Source organism: Carcharhinus amblyrhynchos, chromosome 2, assembly GCF_965287045.1.
Source record: "Carcharhinus amblyrhynchos chromosome 2, sCarAmb.v2.hapA, whole genome shotgun sequence".
Lineage (NCBI taxonomy): Eukaryota > Metazoa > Chordata > Chondrichthyes > Carcharhiniformes > Carcharhinidae > Carcharhinus > Carcharhinus amblyrhynchos.
The window spans coordinates 12364450-12381281 of NC_137325.1; the positions used below are offsets into that span (position 1 = coordinate 12364450).

General features: G+C 45.6%; 1 protein-coding gene across 1 annotated transcript; it reads right to left on the bottom strand.

Annotated features, from left to right (window-relative positions):
- Nucleotides 1-850: 850 nt before the first annotated feature.
- psmg4 (proteasome (prosome, macropain) assembly chaperone 4) lies at nt 851-14702 on the bottom strand. Its single transcript, XM_080215293.1, has 3 exons — nt 14469-14702; nt 4098-4173; nt 851-1047 (listed from the first exon to the last, which is right to left on the bottom strand). Exons 1-3 carry the CDS (start codon nt 14643-14645, stop codon nt 926-928), a joined length of 375 nt encoding a protein of 124 aa, XP_080071419.1. The 5' UTR covers nt 14646-14702; the 3' UTR covers nt 851-925.
- Between the last annotated feature and the right edge of the window lie 2130 nt (nt 14703-16832).

A 16832-nucleotide genomic window follows, 5' to 3' on the forward strand; every position in this document is an offset into this window, starting at 1 on the left:
AGACGAGTGGAGATGAGGCCAAGATGAGAGCAGCCATGATTGTATTGAATCATGGAGCAGGCTCGAGAGGCTAAATTGTCTACTCCTGCTCCTAGTTCTTACGGTTGGAGCACACACCTTTGCTTGGAGTACAGAGTTAATGTATATTTCAGCCTTCTAACACCTCACTTAGTGCTGGGGAATCACACAGAATTGGAAAGTCTCTGCTGCAGCCCATACTGAATTAATCCATTTTGGCAAGCATTGCAGTGGGATGCTATCTCATAAGAACAAAAGAAATAGGAGCAGGAGTCGGCCATCTAGCCTTTCGAGCCTGCCCCGCCATTCAATAAGATCATGGCTGATCTGAAGTGGATCAGTTCCACTTTCCCGCTTTCTCGCCATAACCCTTAATTCCCTTGTCTATCAGAAACCAATCTACCCGTGATCTCAGTGAGAAGGGGAAGCACCTCGGCTAAGGCAGCACAGTGGTTAGCACTGCTGCCTCACAGCACCAGGGACCCAGGCTCGACTCCCGGCTTGGGTCACTGTCTGTGTGGAGTCTGCACGTTCTCCCTGTGTCTGCATGGGTTTCCTCCCACAGTCCTAAAATGTGCAGGTTAGGTGAATTGGCCAAGCTAAATTCTCCCTCGATGTACCCGAACAGGCGCTGGAGTGTGGCAACTAGGGGATTTTCACAGTAACTTCATTGCACTGTTAACTAACCAGCTCACACACACTAAATAGAAAGTGCAAACATGAGGACAAATAAAGTGAGTAGCTGATCACAGAGCAGACTGAAATCACCAAGCCTCTGACCCCCACGCCCCCCACCCACCATTTATAAAATGCACAACAAGGAAAAGGCAGCAACTTTTATAACATTTTATTAAACAAATCAGCATAATGTCTTTATAAAAAAAAGTTTAAAAATAGATAATGACAATTAGAACTTGTCTGGATGAGTGACCATTTCTTGTTTGATTCGATTCTCCACCTGCAGTGATAAGCTGGTGTTACTGCTCGGCAGGTTGTAACTGATGAAAACCTGTTTCCCCGTCTTCTTCGCTGGGTGGGAGACGTAAAGGAACAAATAAGAGTGAAGTCAAAACATGTTTTGGAACAGGAGTTTTCTGTACATTTCAACTGTTTGATGTTTGGCTCTTCCCCTCCAAGCCACTCACCATCCTGATTTGAAAATATAATCGGCCGTTCCTTCACAGTCACTGGGTCAAAAATCCTGGAATTCCCTCCCTTACAGCATTGTGGGTCAACCCACAGCACGTGGACTGCAGTCATTCAAGAAGGCAGCTCACCACCACCTTCTCAAAGGCAACCAGAGATAGGCAATAAATGCTGGCCTAGCCAGTCCCACCCATGTCCCACAAATGAATTAAATTATACATAATTTGCTCCTTTTCCTGAAACAATCTTTTTATTTTATTCACTCAGGGGATGTGGGCTTGCTGGGCCAGCCTTCATTGCCCATCTCTAATTACCCTTGAACCGAGAGTACTTCAGAGGGCACTGTATGCATCGCTGTGGCTCTGGGGTCACATGTAGGTCAGAATAGCAGACATTAGCAAACAGAAGGGTTTTTACAAAGATCAACAGCAGTTTCATGGTCATTATTAGATTTTCAATTCCAGATTTTTATTGAATTCAAATTTCACCTTCTGGCGTGGTGGGATTCGGATCCGTGTCCCCAGAGCCTGGGTCTCTGGATTACTGGCCCAGTGACAATACCACTACACCACTGCCTCCCCTTGATAATGACATACAATGCATTGTGGATAGCAATGGTTAGTACTGCTGCCTCACAGCATCAGGGACTCAGGTTCAATTCTGGTCTTGGGTGACTCTCTGTGGAGTTTGCATGTTTACCCCACGTCTGTGTAGGTTTCCTCTGGGTTTCCTCCCACACTCCAACGGTGGGCAGGCTAGGTTGATTGGCTATGGTAAATTGCCCTTAGTGTAAGGGGAACTAGCAGGGTAAATATGTGGGATTATGGGCAACATCCTGGTGAATCATCTTAGGGGATAGGGCCTGGGTGGGATTGTTGGTGTAAGCTTGATAGACTGAAGGGCCTCCTGCACTGTAGGGATTCTGAGTAATACATTGCACTGCATATGTTTAAAAATGAGGCACAAAGACCCTACTTGCTTCCATTAATATACTCAGATATTTTCTGCTCTTTCCACAACATTGTATATGAAAGCCATCCTTTAATATGCAGATTTACTGCCTAATTTGCATTGCCTTCTACAGATTCTGTGATAACCGCTCTCCAATTTCAACATGTCTTTACTGAAGCCTACTCTTCTCAATGCAACAGATACTGTGGTTCGTGAGGGAAGAGTATCTCGTATGTCTTGTGCAGTCTGTGAATATACTACAGAGAAGCAGCTAAGTGGTTGGAATGAGCACATATCTGGAATTCACCCCATTGGAGTTTAATCCAGCCAAATACGAGGTGATGCATTTTAGAGGATCAAATTTAGGTGTGAATTATCCTGTAAAAGGCAGAACCCTTTGGAACATTAACACACACAGATCTGGGCATGCAGGTCCACAGTCCCCTATAAGTGGCAACGTAGATGGCCAAGGTGATTGAGAAGGCATATGGCTCGCTTGTCTTCATCGGCCAGGACATTAAGGATAAGAGTTGGGAAATCATGTTACAGCTAAATAAAATCTTGGTTAGGCGACATTTGGAGTACTGTGTGCAGTTCTGGTCACCACACTGCCAGGAGGACGTGGAAGCTTTGGAGAGAGCGCAAAGAAGGTTCACCAGAACGTTGCCTTTTCTCGAGGGTGTTGGCTATGAGGAGAGGTTGAATAAACTAGGATTGTTTTCACTGGAAAGACGGAGGCTGTGAGGAGACCTGATAGAGGTCTACAAAACTGACAGGCACAGACAGGATGGATAGGCAGAAGCTTTTTCCCGGCATGCAACTGTCAATTACAAGAGGGCACAGGTTCAAGGTGAGAGGGGGAAAGTTTAAGGGAGAATGTGAGGGAAGATTTCACACAAAGTGGTGTGTGCCTGCAACGCGCTGCCAGAGGACATTTAGCAACATTTAAGTGGCATCTGGATGGGTACATAAATAGGAAGGAAATAGAGGGATACAGTCTGAGTAAGGGCAGATGCTTCTTTTTAGTTTAATTAGGGCATCGTGATCGACACGGGCTTGGAGGGCCAAAGAGCCTATCCCTGTGCCGTATTTTTTTTTGTTCCTTGACACATTCACACCAGAAAAGGGCTGTATGTTGACACAGTGGTTAGCACTGCTGCCTCACAGCACCAGGGACCCGGGTTCAATTAACCCGTGATTGACTGTGTGTGGAGTCTGCACGTTCTCCCTGTGTCTGCCTGGGTTTCCTTCGGGTGTTCCAGTTTCCTCCCACAGTCCAAAGATGTGCAGGTTGGGTGCATTTGCTATGTTAAGTTGCCCTTTAGTGTCCAAGGATGTGTAGGTTAAGGGGATTAGCAGGGTAATTGCATGGGATTATGGGGATAGGGCCTGGCTGTGATGCTCTGCTGGAGTTGGTGCAGATTTGATGGGCCGAATGGCCTCCTTCTGCATTAGGGATTCTATGAGTCACTACACAGTTGAGCAAGAATAGGAGAGAATCAGTAAACTTTAGCTGCAACATTGTGGAGATAATAGGGAAGACCAAGATGAAAGAGGAATTCTATCTCCTCAGTAACTAAAGGAAACACAGAACATTCTTTGATGATATTGCCAAAATAGAGAGGGATAAGAAAGCACCAAGAGAGACGGAGGTTAGGAACTTGAGGCATGAAGTGACTATCTTATAAATGTCAAACTTAATTCGATCCTGGCCAGAGATATTACAAAGAAAAGCTCTAGAATGTGACGTGTTTCCTGCCTTAACCCAATGGGCAGGAGGATTCTTTCTAACTAGACAACAAAACCTGAAGCTTTGAACAGTAAATCTGACATCCATTCATTCTGCCAAAGGTTTTATTTTTTGTAGAGGGGGTGTTGGGGTAGTTGTGGCAGAACTGGAATGATGATCTCATGACAGAAACCAAGTTTAAGATGTAAAACAAGCTGCAAACATTCATCTTTGCATTAAGAAACTATCTTACCTAGTCTTTGTGCTACAGAGTTGGGTGTGGTGTCAGAGGCATCCCCAAGGATTAATGTAGACACTGGCATGGAGTCCTGTAAATCAGTAGCAGGTTATATTCAACTCAAATATTACTGGGCTCCATCGTAATTTCCTATTACATAAAATAAATTTGATCACACATTTAAATATTATCTTAAAATTTCACATCATAAAACAGCCACATTCTTCACAACTGTTCTTGGAAACCTTTTCTCAGGAGACTAAGCATATTTGGCACATTCACTACGACACTCACCAACTTCTACAGATGTATCATAGAAAGCACTTTTTCCACTTGTATCACAGCTTGGTATGGCTTCTGCTCTATCCAAGATCGCAATAAACTACAAAGGGTCATGAACGAAGCCCAGTCCATCACTCAAACCAGCCTCCCATCCATTGACTCCGTCTACACTTCCTGCAGCCTTGGAAAAGCAGCCAGCATAATTAATGGCCCCACACACCCTGGACACACTCTCTCTTCCACCTTCTTCCATCAGGAAAAAGATACAAAATTCTGAGGTCGCATACTAACCGACTCAAGAACAGCTTCTTCCCTGCTGCTGTCAGACTTTTGAATGGGCCTACCTTGCATTAATCTGATCTTTCCCTACACCCTGGCTATGACTGTAACACTACATTCTGCACTCTCTCTCCTTCTCTCTGTATGGTATGCTTTGTCTGAATAGTGTGCAAGAAACAATACTTTTCACTGTGTGCACTTGACAATAATAAATCAAATGAAATGGGATTGGGTGTCGCAGGCTAGGACAACATCTTGTGTTCGCCCCTAATTGCCCCTGAGAAGGTGCTGGTGAGGTGCCCTCTTGATTCACTGCAGTCCATGTGGCATAGGTACACCCATACTGCTTTGCTCTCACCCACAATGCACCATGTGGCTTGCTAGACCATTTCAGAGGGCAATTAATTGTTCTGGGCTGCAGTCAGCTGTAGGTTAAAGACTGAGTGAAGACCGCAGAACCAAATGAATTTTTATGACAATCCGGTAGTTTAATTATCAATATTAACACAACTTTTTTTAAAAATGTATTCATGGGATGTGTGCGTCGCTGGCTGAAGCAGCACTTATTGCCCATCCCTGAGGAGTAATTAAGAGTCAACTACGTTGCTGTAAATCATGTGGGCCAGACCAGGTAAGGATGGCAGATTTCCTTCCCTAAAGGACATTAGTGAACCAGATGGGTTTTTACAACAATTGACAATGGTTTCATGGTCAACAGTACACTTTAATTCCAGATTGTTTTATTGAATTTAAATTTCACGATCTGCCGAGGTGGGATTCAAACTCGGATCCGCAGAACATTACCCTGGGTATCTGGAATACTAGTCCAGCAGCAATACCACTACGCTATTGCCTCCCCTAGCATCTTATTCTAGATTAATTAATTGAATTTAAATTCCTCCTGCAGCCACCATGTCTCCAGAGCATTTGTCTGGGCCCCTGGTGCAGAAACATTACCGCCACGCTTCAATCCCCCTTACGCTCCTGTGCTTCATTCTGGCTTTCACTAATATTTGATATTCCGCTTCTATCAAAATCATTGCACTGCAACCCAACAACCGATCACACCAATTATAGATATAGCACATCGGGGTGAGCTGGAAGTGGCTGCAGCTCTAAGTGGTGTAAACACAGTAAGAAGTCTCACTACACCAGGTTAAAGTCCAACAGGTTTATTTGGTAGCAAAAGCCACTAGCTTTTGGGCCTCTGACTCTTCGTCGGGTGAGTGGGGAGTTCTAAGTGGTACGCAGAACTGACACAGCAATATATACAGCAATGAGACCAGACACCTGTAAATGTAACATCAGAAATGTCCAATGATCAGACGACAGATACACATTTACTGCTGGTGAATGACAAACTTACTGTTGGGAAAAATACGGAATATTGTTGGATCAGGATGTTCTAAATTCCTGTTTTCCCCAAGGAAAATGACGATGAGTCAATGGAAAATTAAGTTTTGGTTTATTTATTAGTGTCACAAGTAGGTGTACGTTAACACTGCAATGAAGTTACTGTGAAAATCCCCCAGTCGCCAAGCTCCAGCGCCTGCTCGGGTACGCTGAGGGAGAATTTAGCACGGCCAATGTGAATAACCAGCACGTCTTTCATACTGAAGGTGGAAGCCAGAGCACCCGGAGGAAGCCCACGCAGACACGGGGAGAACATGCAGAAACACATTTCTGATGTGTTACATTTACAGGTGTCTGCTCTCATTACTGTATATATTGCTGTGTCAGTTCTGTGCGCCACTTAGAACTCACCACTCACCCGACCAAGGGTCAGAGGCACAGACAGTAACCCCTGCCGAGAATCAAACCTGGATCCCTGGCGCTGTGAGGCAGCAGTGCTAACCACAGTGCTGCGCCACTGCAACTGGATGAGGAATTTAGCTGAGTAACAACACGCATATGCAATCTGAAAACTGATTACAGCTGAATTTAGTAAAGGGGGGGGGGGGGGTTTGTCAAATTTATTTAAATGCTAAAGTAGATCAGTGTCTGGCACTGCATTTCTTAATGACCTATCCCTTCACCTAATTTATCAGTTCACTCTGCCTTCATGCCCTCATAATTCATAGAATGCCTACAGTGCAGAAAGAGGCCATTCAGCCCATCCAGTCTGCACCGACCCTCCAACACAGCATTTTACCCAGGCCCCTCACCTTAATCGCCAAAACCTACACACTTACCCCATTAATTCCCCCTAATCTACACATCCTGGGACACTAAGGAGCAATTTTGCATGGCCAGTTCACCTAATCTGCACACCTTCAGACTGTGGGAGGAAACCGGAGCACAGAGGAAACCCACACAGACACAGGGAGAACATGCGAACTCCACACAGACAGTCACCGAAGGGGGATGAAAATCATATCAGCCATGATTGCATGGTGGAATAGACTCAATGGGCTGAATGGCCTTATTCTTCTCCTATATCTCATGGCTTTATGGGTGGAATCGAAGCAGGGTCCCTGGCACTGTGAGGCAGCAGTGCTAACCACGGTGCCTCGCTTATTTAATTGCCACGCTTATTTAATTGCCCTTATTTAAGTTTGAAATACTAGTCTTAAGCCCAATTTTCTCTCCCTTGAACTGATTGTTAAATTGAATTAAATGATAATCACTGCTACCTCGGGACACCATCACCAGGAGGTCACTAATTTTGTCAGACAATACCAATACAGCCTGCTCCCTGGTTGGCTCGAAAACATGTGGGTCTAGGAAATTATCCTGAACAGATTCAATGACACTTCCTAACTCTGTCCATTTTCTGTTCTCCGTACATTTGTGCCGACGACAGTACTGAAGAATCCTGGGGCAACACAGCACGGTGCTGGGCTGAATCCCTTGGCTTTTGGAGGTGAGTGTTAGGCAACAGAAGAGTTTGATCATTCAGACAGACTGCAGACACACAGCTCCTGGCTCAAACTCACAAATCATTAACCGACTAATGTTCCTCCAGGAAAATAAACCTTTGGAGTCAGCACTCCCAAGAAATGGCTGAGTGGATTCTTCAAATTGTTTTGCATTTGATCTGTGAATCTAACCCAAGGGAGATTTCCACACTCACTCACTACAGTGAAGTGTGCTGACTCAATCATTCCAGCACATAGACCTATCACACACATATGTGAATATATACTTTACCCACCCTCTCTCCCCACCCCCACACCCCCCCCCCCCACCCCTCCCAGCCAACCACGCAGATCAAATGAGCCCTGAACCAATTCTAGCATTCTTACCATTACCCAGCTAGAGTCAGTTAACACAACACAGGCCAAGGATTAAACTGGAGGCCTACATGCTCTAAGAATCAACGCCATAAAATGATTTACCCACTGAGCTATTAGGGAAGGATGCCAATTATATTATGACAATATCCTGAGTCAACCCCATAAAACCATCAGGATTTTGAACAGATCGATGTTTGGCAACACACTAAGGCAAATCAACAATAAGGAAACTCGGTCAATGTCTCCCCCAGCAGGATATCATTAGTTGAGGGGGTTGAGCCCGGAGTTGAGGGGGTTGAGCTATGAGGAGAGGCTGAATAAACTAGGCTTGTACTCGTTAGAGTTTAGAAGAATGAGGGGAGATCTCATTGAGACATATAAGATGATGAATGGGATGGATAGGATAGAGGTGGAGAGGCTCTTCCCGCTCAGAAAGGACAGTAGGACTAGGGGGCACAGCCTCAAGATAAAGGGGGGGGCGGTTTAGAACGAAGTTGAGGAGGAACTTCTTCACTCAAAGGGTGGTGAATCTCTGGAATTCTCTGCCCGTTGAAGTGGTGGAGGCTGCCTCACTAAATATCTTTAAGACGCGGGTTGATGGGTTTTTGATACGCTAGGGGATTAAGGGTTATGGGGAGAGGGCGGGAAAGTGGAACTGAGACACGACAGATCAGCCATGATCTTATTGAATGGCGGGGCAGGCTCGAAGGGCTAGATGGCCTACTCCTGCTCCTATTTCTTATGTTCTTATGACCATATATAACAAAACTGAAACTTAGTGGTGAACCAACCTTCCATTTGTAACCTCAAACACCAGTGAGCAGAAAGGAAAGAATCATTTTCTTAAAAGAAACAGCTTTTACAAACGGATGATTTGAACAACAAAAACCAAAACTCCTCAGACTAATTCTCCCCTCTTTTCTCTCCGTCACAAAAGGTGTTGTCCTCTCACTTTGCACCTTTCAACACATCACGGTAAATGGTTCACTTCGAAACCCCAGAGTTATATTTTACGTAGAAACATAGAAAGTAGAAGTGGGAGGCAGTGGCCTAGTGGTATTATTGTTAGACTATTAATCCAGAAATTCAGCTAATATTCTAGGGACCTGGGTTCAAATCCCGCCACGACAGATGGTGGAATAAGAATTCAATAAAAAACCTGGAATGAAGAATCTACCGGTGACCATGAAACCATTGCCGACTGTCGGAAAAACCCATCTGGTTCACTAATGTCCCTTTAGGGAAGGAAATCTGCCATCCTTACATGGTCTGACCTACGTGTGACCATGATGTGGAGATGCCGGTGTTGGAATGGGGTAAGTACTGTAAGAAGTCTCACAACACCAGGTTAAAGGCTAACAGGTTTATTTGGCAGCACAAGCTTTCAGAGCACTGCTCCTTCATCAGGTGAGTGAGGACTTGTGTTCACAAACAGGGCATATACAGACATAAACTCAATTTACAAGATAATGGTTGAAATGCGAGTCTTTACAGGTAATCAAGAGTTAAAGTTACAGACAATGTGAGTGGAGAGAGGGCCAAGCACAGGTTAAAGAGATGTGTATTGTCTCCAGACAGAACGGTTAGTGAGATTTTGCAAGCCCAGGCAAGGCGTAGGGGGTTACAGATAGTGTGACACGGAATCCAAGATCCCGGTTGAGGCCGTCCTCACGTGTGCGGAACTTGGCTATCAGTCTCTGCTCAGCGACTCTGCATTGTCGTGTGTTGTGAAGGCCGCCTTGGAGAATGCTTACCTGAAGACCAGAGGCCGAATGCCCATGACTGCTGAAGTGTTCCCCGAGTTGAAGAGAACACTCCTGCCTGGTGATTGTCGAGCGGTGTTCATTGATCTGTTGTTGTAGCGTCTGCATGGTCTCCCCAATGTACCATGCCTCAGGAATCCTTTCCTGCAGCGTATCAGTAGGCAACATTGGCTGACTCACAAGAGTATGTACCATGTACCTAGTGGATGGTGTTCACGTGAGATGATGGCATCCGTGTCGATGATCCGGCACGTCTTACAGAGGTTGCTGTGGCAGGGTTGTGTGGTGTCGTGGTCACTGTTCTCCTGAAGGCTGGGTAGTTTGCTGCCTTCGACATGTCATTGATGAAGACGAACATCTCACCAAGGCCATCCCCACACCCCCACTTCTTGCCTTCAAACAAGCACACAACCTCAAACAGACCATTGTCGGCAGCAAATCATCAGGCAGGGGTGCTCCCTTCCAGTCAGGGAACACTTCAGCAGTCATGGGCATTCAGCCTCTGATCTTCGGATAAGCATTCTCCAAGGCGGCCTTCATGACACACGGCAGAATCGCTGAGCAGGAACTGATAGCCAAGTTCTGCACACATGAAGACAGCCTCAACTGAGATCTTGGGTTCATGTCACACTATCTGTAACCCCCACGACTTGCCTGGGCTTGCAAAATCTCACTAACTGTCCGGCTGTTGACAATACACACCTCTTTAACCTGTGCTTAATGCTCTCTCCACTCACATTGTCTGTACCTTTAAGACTTGATTACCTGTAGACTCACATTCCAACCATTATCTTATAAATTGAGTTTGTGTCTTTATAATGCTGTGTTTGTGAACACAAGTCCTCATTCACTTGGTGAAGGAGCAGTGCTCCAAAAGCTTGTGCTGCCAAATAAGCCTGTCGGGCTTTAACCTGGTGTTGTGAGACTACTTACTAAACGTGACTTCAGAGCCACAGAAATGTGGTTGACTCTCACTCTGAAATGGCAAAGCAAGCCACTGAGTTTAAGGGCAACTAGGGAATTAGGCAATAAATGCTGGCCCAGCCAATGACGCCTATGTCCCGCAAATGAATTAAAATAACATGAGTTGACCTGTTGAGCCTGCCCCATCATTCATTATGATCATGGCTGATCATCCAACTCAATAGCCTGATCCCACTTCCCCCTCATATTCTATCGCCCCCAGAATTATATCAACTCTTTCTCAAAAACATATGTTTTGGCCTCAACTACTTTCTGTGGTAGTAAATTCCACATGCCTACCACGCTCTGGGTGAAGAAATGTCTCCTCATCTCAGTTCCAAAAAGTTTACCCCATATCATAAGACATAGGAGCAGAATTAGGCCAGTCGGCCCATCGAGTCTGCTCCGCCATTCAATTATGGCTGATATTTTTCTCATCCCCGCTGTCCTGTCTTTTCCCCATAACCCCTGATCCCCTTATTAATCAAGAACCTATCTATCTCCGTCATAGCAACACTCAGTGACCTGGCCTCCACAGCCTTCCGCGGCAAAGTGTTCCACAGATTCACCTCTCCTTGGCTGAAGAAATTCCTCTTCATCTCTGTTTTAAAGGTTCATCCCTTTAGCCTGAGGTTGTGCCCTCTGGTTCTAGTTTTTCCTACTAGTGAAAACATCCTCTTCCCGTTTACTCTATCCAAGCCTCACAGTATCCTGTAAGTTTCAATAAGATCCCCACCCCCATCCTTCTAAGCTTCCAACAAGTACAAATCCAGAGTCTTCAACCGTTCCTCATATAACAAGCTCTTCATTCCAGAGATCATTCTCGTATCTTTAGACTATGACAAGTGATCCCTGGTTCTGGACTCCTTCATCATCAGGAACATCCTTCCTGTATCTACTCTGTCTAATCCTGTTAGAATTTTTATAGGTCTCAATGAGATTTCCCTTCATCCTTTCTCTACAGTACATCCTTTCTCTATACTGCTATGACTATAACACTACATTCTACACTCTCTCCTTTCCTTCTCTATGAATGGTATGCTTTGTCTGTATAGCACACAAGAAACAATACAAAAACATTGTATGTTAATACATGTGACAATAACAAATCAAATCAAATCTCTCTGAACTCCAGTGAATACAATCCTAAATGACTCAACCTCTCCTTGTATGTCAGTCCCGCCATCCCAGGAATCAGTCTGGTAAACCTTTACTGCACTCCCTGTATAACAAGAACATCCTTCCTCAGATAAGGAGATCATAACTGCACAATACACTCTAGGTGTGGTCTCACCAAGGCCCTTTATAATTGCAGCGAGACATCCTTATTCCTGTATTCGATTTTAAAAAAAAATCAATCATTACTAATGGCCAACTTTCAGTTTCAAATTCCACCAGCTGCCATGGGTGGGATTTGAACCCTTGTCCCCAGAGCATTAGCCTGGGCCTTTGGATTACCGCATCAATTACATTACCACTGTGCCACCATCCTCTCCCTGATAACATCACAGATTAGACAATGTAATGTCAAATTTCACATTATTTGCAGCGTTCACCCAATTTTTGCAACTGAATGATTCTTTCATTTGTAACTCACTCTCCATCCAATTCCTTCTAATAACCTAGTGAACAACACTCAATAAAATAGTAAATAACAGCACAATTGGTCATCCCTCAGCAACGATAGCTCCACAACACACCATCATCCACCCCCACAAAAAGCAGGAGCCATTCACTGCACCGTAAGCATTATAAAGCATAATGGCTACAAGTTTATCCTTGAGCTATTCAGACAGTTGCAAAGCGCCCGAGCTTCCCTTAGATTGCTGTGCCGTCTGAATCCTTGGATGAAATGGTTGCTAGGCAACCACCCTTGAATAAGTCATTTTCCAATTGTATTCGGTGGGGGGGAGTTTACAAAGAACAAAGAAAAGTACAGCAGAGGAACAGGCCCTTCGGCCTCCCAAGCCTGATCACGATGCCTGCCTAAACTAAAACCTTATGTATTTTTTCTTCTATTCCCATCCTATTCACGTATTCATCAAATTGTCCCCTAAATGCCGCAATTGTACCTGCTCCCACCGCCTCCCTAGGCAGCGCGTTCCAAACATTCATCACCCTCTGTGTAAATTACTTGCCTCGCACATCTCCTCTAAGCTTTTCCCCACGCACCTTAAACCTATGTCCCCTAGAACTTGACTTTTCTACCCTAGGAAAGAGCATCTGACTATCCACTCTGTCCATGCCAGTCAATCTTGTAAACCTCTATCAGGTCACCCCTCAACCTCCGTGGTTGCGACGAGGACAAACCAAGTTTATCCAACCTCTCCTCATTGCAAGTATCCTCCAGCCCAGGCAACATCCGAGGAAAACCTGGTTTTTATTTTAAGAATTTCCTCTGATGAGTTTTAAAATATTTTATCCACGTTTCCAGACCCCTGCGGCATTCACTGTCTGCCCCTCCCCCACCCTTCTCTCTTAAATTTCCTCCGACCTTGGCAACCCTTCAGTGATTTATACTCCTCCGATTCCTGCCTCTCCCACATTCCCAGAATTTCATATCATCCCCCACCTCACTCCTGATAAACATCCATTCACAGCTGCCAGGCTTCCTAAGCTAGGAAGTAATTACTGGACAGAAAGAGGCCATTCAGCCTTGCGATGCTGGAAGAATTCAAAAAGTGGTTCTGGAATCCTCTCCTTACATCTCTCCACTTCCCTCAAGAGGCTCCTTAAAATGTCTTCATCCACTAGCGCTAAGACCCCCTTGCCTGGCGATCAAGGTACCCAATTGTGTTTTGGGGGTGCTGCCAGGGAAGCACCTTGGTTTGTTTTGCTGGTCAAAGGCGCTATATGAATGCAACTCGTTGATGCCGGGGAAAGGGCCTGAAAGTTTGGTATTTTGCTTCTTAACATTTGTAGTGTTTGTGCAAATCAGATCCCCCCTCCCCAGGGGACATGTTTCTTTAAGTTAACTTGTTAGCACTGCTGCCTCACAGCGCCAGGGACCCAGGTTCTATTCCTGGCCTCAGGTCACTGTGTGGAGTCTGCACGTTCTCCCCGTGTCTGCGTGGGTTTCCTCTGGGTGCTCCAGTTTCCCCTCACATGCTAAAAGATATGCTGGCTAGGTGCATTGGCCGTGCTAAATTCTCCCTCTGTGTAACCAAACATAGTGTGGCGACTAGGGGATTTTACAGTAACTTCATTGTAAGCCTACTTGTGACAGTAATAAATAATAAAAAAATCTCTCCCCCCCCCCACCCCTTTCATTAGATATATAGGAGCAGAATTAGGCAGTTCAGTCCATCGAGTCCACTCCGCCATTCGATCGTGGCTGATATGCTCCTCATCCCCATTTTCCTGCCTTCTCCCCATAACCCTTCAACCCATTACCAATTAAAAATCTGTCTAACTCCTCTTTAAATTTACTCACTGTCCTGGCATCCTCCACACTTTGGGATAGCAAATTCCACAGCCTCACAACCCTTTCCTCAACCCTGTTTTAAGTTTGCTTAAACCCCTTATCCGAAGACTATGACCTCTCGTCCTAGAATACCCCAAAAACAGGAAGCATCCACTCCACGTCTACTTTATCCATACCTCTTATCATTTTGCATACCTCAATTGGATTTCCCCTTCCTCCCATTCAGCAGGGCTCAGTTACTCAGAGTTTAATTCTGGCCACTTGGGGGAGTGAGTTAGTTCCAAGACCCACAACAACCTCTGTGAAAAATCCTCATGGCTGCTGACATTAATCTCCTAGGAGATAAATCCAATTTAAGCATCAATCTCTTTGGTTTTATTTGGGTTTGGGGGAAGAGGGGGGAGAGGGAGGGCAAGGAATCAGGAGATGGGCTACTCACAAATTTGCTGCACATGGCCACAGCAAGGTTAGAGAGAGTCGGGGTGCTACCAACCCACAGGAAGAAACTGCCCTGCATTCGCAAGAGGTGAAAATGCACCGTCTGCTCCCCCAACTTCTCGCTGAAGTTGTGGACAGCCAGGGTCGGGACAGCAGCCCCCGCCTCTGCCGCAGACATCCTTCTCCCTCAGCCCTGCCGCACCGCTTGTAATATCAGAGGCACCGCTTCCTGATCCGCCTCTCCCGCTTGCTGACTCACTCACAAACCCTCCTCGTTCATTCTCTGCTTTTTTTTTAACAAAAAAAGAATAAAGAACAAATCACTGTTGCAGCCAGAGGGCGGTGCAGCCTTGCAAACCCGAGCGCTCAGATAAATTAGGTCATTGCACCTTCCCGAGCAGCGGACAGGAATAGATACACAATGAAATGTAACATTGTCTCACCCAGTCATTCACCGAGGTGTGTCTGCCTCCATTCATTTCCATGGAGTTTGGGAGTCAATCGAGAAGAATGCACAAAATAATCCACTCTTAATGCTTTCGAATTTTTTTTTTAAATGTACCAAACAGTGGGATTATCACTAAACTCAGCTTAATGTCCTGGGGATCCGGATTCGAATCCCACCACAGCAGATAGTGGGGTTTGAATTCAGTAAAAATCTGGAATTAAGTTTATTTATTAGTGTCACAAGTGTAGAAACCCTGCAGTGCAGAAGGAGTCATGACGTAGGGTGGCACGGTAGCACGGCGGTTAGCACTGCTGCTTCACAGCTCCTGGGTTCGATTCCCAGCTCAGGTCACTGTCTATGTGGAGTTTGTACGTTCTCCTCATGTGAGCGTGGGTTTCCTCCCACAGTCCAAAGATGTGCGGGTTAGCTTGATTGGCCATGCTAAGAAATTGCCCCATAGTGTCCTGGGATGTGTAGGTTAGAGGGATTAGTGGGTATAATATACGGGGGTATGGCCTGGGAGGGATTGTGTTCAGGGCAGACTCGATGGGCCGAAGGGCCTCTTTCTGTCTATGGTTCTATGGATGCCTGCGTTGAACTGGGGTAAACACCTGGTGTTGTGAGACTTCTTACTGTGCAAAAGGAGGCCATTCGGCTCATTGAGTCTGCACCGACAACAATCCCATCCCAGGCCCTAATCCCTCTACCCTACACATCCCAGTAAGAAGTCTCACAACATCAGGTTTATTTGATGTCACGAGCTTTCAGAGTGCTGCTCCTTCCTCAGGCGAGTGAGTCTTGGGGCAATTTAGCATGGCCAATCAACCCAACCCACACATCTGTGGACTGTGGGAGGAAACCGGGGCGCCCAGACACAGGGAGAATGTGCAAACTCCACACAATCACCCAAGCCCCAAATCGAATCTGGGTCCCTAGAGCTGTGAGGCAGCAGTGCTACCCACTGTGCCATGTACATTAACACTCCAACAAAGTTACTACGAAAATCCCCTAATCGCCACAGTACGGTCCCTGTTCTGGTGAATTTAGCATGGCCAATGCACCTAACCAGCACGTCTTTTGGACGAGAATCTTCTGGTGACCATGAAATCATTGTCAATTGTTGGAAAAACCCCATGTGGGTCACTAATGTCCTTTAGGGTAGGAAATCTGCCATCCTTACCTGGTCTGGCCTACATGTGACTCCAGAGCCACAGCAATGTGGGTGACTCAACTGCCCTAGGGCAACTAGGTTTGGGCAATAAATGCTGGCCAACCAGCGATGCCCATGTCCCATGAATGAATTTTAAAAATAATTAACTTAATAGGTGGCACTATGGTACAGTCATTAGCACTGCTGCCTCACAACGCCAGGGGCCTGGGTTCAATTCCGGCTTTTGGTGACTGCCTGGGTGGAGTTTGCACGTTCTCCCCATGTCTGCATGGGTTTCCTCCAGGATCTGGTAGCCTCCCACAGTCCAAAGATGTGCAGGTTGGGTGGACTGGTCATGCTAAATTGCCCCTTATTGTCAGTGGGATTAGCGGGATAAATATGTGGGGCTATAGGGAGGGGGTCTGAGTAAGATGCTCTGTTACAGATTTAGTGCAGACCTGGTGATCAAATGGCCTCCTTCGGCACTGTAAGGATTCTGTGATTCTATGATTCGAATTACCATGGATGCGGGACTGAGAAAGAAAAACAGAAAATGCTGAAAAATCTCAGTAGGTCTGACAGCATCTGTGGAGAGAGAATAAAGCCAATATTTTGAGTTTGCTCTATTCTCTCTCCATAGATGCTGTCTGACCTGCTGAGATTTTCCAGCATTTTCTGTTTGTGTTGAAAAATTATTAATTCTTACACTATCCCTTAACACACATTGTTGCAGTAATAAATGTTTGGTTCAAATGAATTGTAAAAAG

Bases quoted from the DNA above. Each gene is read 5' to 3' on its own strand.
- psmg4 (XM_080215293.1), bottom strand. From the start codon at position 14,645: ATGTCTGCGGCAGAGGCGGGGGCTGCTGTCCCGACCCTGGCTGTCCAC. The intron at 4,174-14,468 runs GTGAGTAGCCCA...ACTGATTTACAG, and splicing joins TGGCCATGTGCAGCAAATTT to GACTCCATGCCAGTGTCTAC. The intron at 1,048-4,097 runs GTAAGATAGTTT...TCTCCCACCCAG, and splicing joins CTCTGTAGCACAAAGACTAG to CGAAGAAGACGGGGAAACAG.